Genomic DNA, 6,121 nt, shown 5'->3' with positions numbered 1-6,121 from the left:
ATTAGAATTATTGTAAGGTTACTTTTGCTTTAGAGACTGAAAACTTAAAATAGTTCAGACTGCTGCAAGTTAGTGTAATGCACATACTGATTTCTGCTACCTTGATTTGGAGGACTCCAGAGACACAGGTTCAAATTTTACCTTTGGCATTGGTTCATTTGCCTGTACGTTAATAAATGTAATGAGGTGTGGGATGACCCCTGCTGGTGTCCCTGCTTATAAAAAGAAATATGTGTCTGACAGAAAAGGCCATGTTAGTTTCAGTCCAAAAAAGTTACAAATATAAACTCTGTCATAAAATGTATAAAAATACTTAATGCATAAATATTATGAGTAATGTTCTCTTAAGTATGAAAATAATCTTAAACCACTGAACATTACTGTGTTAGAGCTGCAATGCAATGTATTAAGAAGGACATTAATTGTTCAGTTCACTGTGACACTGTGTTAAACATCTTTTATTAATGAGCTGTTACTCCCACCTGAGGCATTTGATAACCTCTAGTCCATAGCTAAATCAGTTGATTTCAGTGAATAGCTCTAAACAAACCTAGAGGGAAAAATACCCCAATAATTTACATTTGAGTTTGTAAAGTCCTAGAACTAGATTCATTTGAAGAAGGGCAGCTTTCCTATAAATCAAGCCTTCTGATTTAATGCAGCTGACATATAGATCTATTTTACAGTATTTTTTTTAATTTCAAAAATACAACACATTAAAATAGGTTCAATTTATCAAAGCTAAGAGCAACAATTAAGTAATAATGTACTTAAAGTGCAAAGGCACTTTAACACAAAAAAGTGACGCCCAGTGGCTATACTTGGTAATTGAAACAGCAGAACTGTATATTATTATTTACAAAAGAAAGTCATAGTCCAGGAAAAAAGATCTTTGGAGATCTTCTACATAATACATTAAGTTTCTGCTTTGAAATGAAAAAAAAAAACAAACCCCAACAGAAAACCCAAAGAACCCCTTCCTCATTTCCTTCCAAATCAAAAAGAATTATGCAAGATCTATTACAGAAACATACATTTGCAGTGACAGTTCCTACAGAAGGGTCAAAAGGAGAGAGATATAGAAATAACTTAAAGGGAATGTTGCAAAAGCAACACCATATCCCTGCTATGCTGTAAGGGTTCCATTTCTCTCTCACTCTCATTTTTTATTTTAAAAACTGGAAATGTTGGGAACGCGACAGATGACATCAGCACCGAGTTCAGACTCAATCAAATATGATGCTGAGCTCGTTTAAAAATTTTCCTTTGTCGCCCACCACCCCCCTCACAGCTGACTGATTGCAGTTTGTTTTTCCAGAACTTCGAGGTAGTCTGGTTCTGTTTGTAGCTTTCCTTGGAGTAAAGGATGCTCGGGTTTAGACTGTTCTGCAAAATATTTCCTGGGAGTTCCATATAAAACAGTTTTATTTATCCTGTCCTGGTTTTGGCGTCTTGATTCATATGAAGGGGCAAACTGCCTCTTGGGTAAGGTGCAAAAGTTATAATGAACTAATCCTCCGGTGGGGAGTTCCTTGACCCTTTCTGCAATATTTTGATACAGAAGCTCTGGTTCCCTTGGTGAGGATTGCTTTTCCAGTAAATCAGCTGCACTGATCGTAAAAGCAAGACCAGTGGGGTCTTCCTTTTTGTGGTCAAGATTGCTATAGCTGAACTCATGGAGATTCCTGTAATAGGCAACTGGATCCCCTTCCTTTTGCATGTAGATTGGGTTTTGGCACATTTGTCCAACGGGAGGGGGAATGTAGTTATAAACATGTCCTTCAGTTTTATCGTGGGTCTCAGAGTTGTAAGACCCGTATTGGAGCTGAAATGAACTTATATCTAAGTTGTTTGCGCTGCTGGGCATGCTCTGCACCCCCTTCCGGCGCTTAAGGACAAAGACAAACAGGCCTGCCCCAAAACAGACTGACAAGATAAACACCACCAGCAGGCCTAAAATTAAGACAGACAGTGGAACTTCAGTGTGTATCTCTGGGTAGGAGCTTGGCGAGACACCGAGGAGATGGGGTGTATCTGTGTTCTGGTTCATGGAGAAGAGAGAAGAATCTGACAAGTTGGGGTTCTCTGGGCAGATGGCTTCTTTGCTCAGGAATTTCAGATGCTCTCCAGAGTGCTTGGTTGGAGACTCGCATATGACCTCATTAATAACTACAGGGGGGTTTGACTGCTGGTTGTGCTGGTCAGTGACTTGCTCTATCCAGTTCCTCAGCCCCAGGATGTCACATGTGCAGTCCCAAGGGTTCTCCTGTAGGTCTATCTGAATTAGAGCTGAGAGCTGGTCCAAGACTCCTCTCACAGGCAGATGTGAGAAATGGTTGTTTCTAAGGTTGAGTCTGGTGAGGGAAGTGCCACCAAAGATGCTGTCAGGCAAGGATCTGAGCAGGTTGTTATTGAGGAATAACAGATGAAGGTTACTCAGATCATCAAAGGTGTGTGGCAGGATCTCCTTAATGACGTTGTACTCTAGGTAGAGATACTGCAGGCTGTGCAGCCCGTCGAACATAGATGGGTACAGAATCTCAAGGTAGTTGCCATTAAGATAAAGTCTACGTAAACTTGTGAGGTTTGTAAAGGCACCTTCTTGTATCACTGCAATTCTGTTATTTCCTAGATGTAACAAATCCAGAGAGCTGTATTCTACAAGATCGGTTCTATAAATGACTTGCAAATAGTTACTAGTAAGGTAAAGTTTCTTTGGACTGGTTGGCCTAGGGTGGAGATCAGAGATGTTACTTATCTTTTTCTCTTGGCAGTTCACATTTAAGCCGTTGTCTGAGCTTTGCAAAGTACAGATGCAGCCAGCTGGGCAGGTGATGGGCACAGGAGACTTAGTCTGGTAAACCATGATAGGTCCAAATATTTGTCTGTCTTTCGACACAGTGACGCGGGGTGTGGGGCGGTTCCTGGTTTTGGGTGGCCGGCTGGCTTTTGGGGCTCGGGTGGGATTGATGGCAGAGCTGGCTGTGGGCGATAGCCTTGAGGTGTGTGGGTCTGAGAGGACAGGGTGTTTTTCCCTCTGGTTTGAATCACTGGAGCTTTTCCTAGGGCAGAGATCTTGCCTGGTGAGCTGGGTCACATCTTTCCCATGAAGCCTGAAGGGGGTTTCACAGACTATCTCACCCACGAACACGGTAATGGTGTCTAGCCAGGCCTTGAGTGGCAGCAAGTCACAGGTGCAGTTCCAAGGGTTTTCCTCCAGCTGGATTTCCATGATGCCTCCAATGTGCTCCAGCACACCAGCAAAAGGCATCATCTTCAGCCGGTTCCCCCGCAGGTCCAGGTGAGTGAGGAGCACGAAGCGGAAGACGTTGCTGGGCAGGGACAGCAGGAGGTTGTCATTAAGGATCAGCACCTTGAGCTTGTTTAGCTTGCTGAAGGCCCCTGCCTCAATGGCACTGATGTAATTGTAATCAGCCTGCAGGTACTCCAGACTCTCCAAGCCCAGGAACATGTCCTCCTTCAACACTTCCAGCTTGTTATTATTAAGGTGCAGTCTCTTGAGGGTGCGGAGGCCGCTAAAGGCCCCTGTGCGGATCTCCTGCATGTCGTTGTTGCCCAAGTGGAGGGTCACAGCATTGGAATAGTTGACAAACTCATTGGGGAACAGGCGGGTCAGAGCGTTCCCGTTGAGAAACAGCTGGTAGATCTTGGACGGTGGTGGCAGGAGGAGGCTGACAGTTGTAAATCCTTTGTTTTCACAATTAATGTTCAACACGTTCTCCTTCTCCTCACAAGGGCAGCGGCTCTTGCTGCAAATGTCTTTAGCAGGTTTGCGACTCTCTGTCCGCGAGATCCCAGCCACTGTTAACAAACTGAGCAACCAAACACCCTTCAGCATCTTTATGCGCCGTCGATCCCCGCTTCAGTACCTACAGTCAAACCTTTTGAGACAGGTAAGGAGAGAAAGAAGAAACCCCCAGTGAAAGCGGCCAGGAGCAGAGGTTGCGAGGGCAAAGCAGGTTGCAAGGCTGGGGAGGGGCGGCAAGGTAGAGTCTGGCAAAACTCCTCCGAAATCCTCCCTCCTTCTTTCCTCCTTTTTCTCTCGGAAAGCGCCCGCGGAGCCGCGGCGCGGGAAGCCCCGTCGGGAAGTTCCCCGAAAACCGGTGCCACCAGCGCTGCCCCCCCCGCCCGCCGCAGCGCCCGCCAGCAGAGCGGCTCCGTGCCCCCGCGGCTGCCCCGCTCCCGTTCACCGGCAGAATTTCAACTGGGGTGGCGGGAGAACAAACGATCGCCCACCCTCCGTGCCCGCCTCCCGGCATCAGGGCGCCTCCGAACCGCGCTCCCCGTGCCTTCCCCCGCGCCCCTCGGCTCGTACCTGCTCTCGGGGCGCCCGAGGGGGCAGCAGGGGCAGGAGCCTCCGCCGAGCGCTGCCGCCGCGCCCCGGGAGCCAAGCGCCGGGCGGCGAGAGGCATCGCCCGCCTCAAGCCTCAGGAGGAGCCCGGCGAGGCGCCGCCGTCCCGTCCCGGCCGCGGCTCGGCGGGAAGTTGGGCCGGGCGGGGGCGAGGAGCCGCGACGGCGGCGCCGCTGCGGGAGCGCGGGCGGCAGTGCGCGGGGCGCGGCGCTGCGCGGGGCTTTTGCCGCTGCCCCGCACGGAGCCGCGCTGACGTCACGCCGGGGGCGGGGGGGACACGTTTTCCCAGCCCCCCCCCCCCCCACACTTCCCAGTCCCCCCTCCCGCGGTGGCTCTCGCAGCGGCTTCGCTCCCAGCTCGGCTGCTCATCGCGGGAGCGCTCAGCCAGCACCTGCAGCCGCGCCCAGGACTGCGCGGGGACTCGGAGCCGGGAAATGGAATAAGGTAACAAGCGGATTTACCTGGGTCAGGAGAATTTTTGGCCCCGAGTCCCTAAATTCGTACCCTCAAAATCGAGAGCAAGTCAAGCAGGTTCCTCGGCACGAGCCAGCCGGCAAGGGCGCGGGCACACACCACGCACACACACGCGCATCACACGCACATCACACGCACAGTCTGACTGTCGGAGCAGGGTGCTGCAAAACCCGGATCTGGCATCAGCATCTGTCCTTTCCTCCCCGTGCCCAGCTCTGTCCGGCGCGTTGGCGTTTTCTACACGTTCAGTGAAGTTCAACACCTTCCGCCAAACGGGGCTGGCAGGTCACAGCAGTCGTGTGCCCGAATCCCTACACGCTCTGGAAGGCTCTCCCGAGCTCTGGGCAGCAAAGACCACATCTAACGGGATCGTTCACACTGGCTAGACTAGTCCCACTGCCAAAATGCGATGTTACGGTTACAGCATTTGTCTGCCTTTAAAAAAAACAGGATGTTGGATGCGGGATATTGTGACTTTAGTTAAGCACCATGCACTGGGCACAGACCTGTTTGACAGGAAAGGATGGCTGCTCTTGATCTCTGTCTGGAAGGTAAAACTTTGGGTTCCCACTCCACAGTGAATGTTTAAAGTGCTAATGTAGCAGTGTGCATTATTACCAGATTTTTAAAGGGATCTAGACACACTTCACTTAAGAACATAGAGATTTGCTGCCAAAATAGTGCTGGACTTGGCAAAAGTGGTACTGTCATCTTGTGTTACTCTTTAGCCATGAGGTTTCAGAGCCCAACATGTAGAAGCAGCAGAAATTTATTGTCTATTCTTAGGAGGAGCTTCAGATTGGAGAAAAGGTAGCAAGCACCCTGCATCAACCAGCACAGCTGCCTTTGCAGTGCTGCTGAGCAGAAATTGTGCTGGAGTTTGCACTCAGGATGGAGCAGCTGCAACTTCCTTCGGTTGTGGAAGAAGCAGAAGTATCCCACAGTGGAGCGTGGTTTTGGAGTGGTGGAGCTTGAATTTCAACAAAGTTGTAATTCTGAAATGCCCTCAGAGCTGCTCCATTTCTTAACTTTCTTTATCCAGATGAATTTGGGAGCAAAAATTGCTACGATCCAGAAAGATGCATGTAGCAGATCTAGAGTTTTACAACACTAATCCACCAGCAGCCAGACTATTTTTCTGACATTTTTTTTGCTTGTTTTCTCCTTTAAACGTTAGAATGTGGTGTTTGCGGAGCAAAACGGGGCTAGTTACAGAACACAGCAAATCTTATTTTCTGATCTTCCTAACACAGTCTAGGGACTAAAAAAAAGAGA

General features: G+C 49.0%; 1 protein-coding gene across 2 annotated transcripts; it reads right to left on the bottom strand.

Moving 5' to 3' along the window:
* Positions 1-443: 443 nt before the first annotated feature.
* SLITRK2 (SLIT and NTRK like family member 2) lies at positions 444-4,850 on the bottom strand. 2 transcript variants are annotated; one of them, XM_051630468.1, is made up of 2 exons: positions 4,834-4,850; positions 444-3,902 (listed from the first exon to the last, which is right to left on the bottom strand). In XM_051630468.1, the coding sequence occupies exon 2, from the start codon at positions 3,857-3,859 to the stop codon at positions 1,286-1,288; it is 2,574 nt and encodes an 857-aa protein (XP_051486428.1). In that variant the 5' UTR covers positions 3,860-3,902; positions 4,834-4,850; the 3' UTR covers positions 444-1,285. The 2 variants fall into 2 exon arrangements, with proteins under 2 accessions (XP_051486428.1, XP_051486427.1); XM_051630467.1 differs by lacking the exon at positions 4,834-4,850 and adding an exon at positions 4,337-4,380.
* Positions 4,851-6,121: the final 1,271 nt, after the last annotated feature.

This window comes from Apus apus, chromosome 12, assembly GCF_020740795.1.
Source record: "Apus apus isolate bApuApu2 chromosome 12, bApuApu2.pri.cur, whole genome shotgun sequence".
NCBI classification, from domain to species: Eukaryota; Metazoa; Chordata; class Aves; order Apodiformes; family Apodidae; genus Apus; species Apus apus.
The sequence above is the reverse complement of the archived record's forward strand: the minus strand, read 5'-3'. Positions and strand labels throughout refer to the sequence as shown.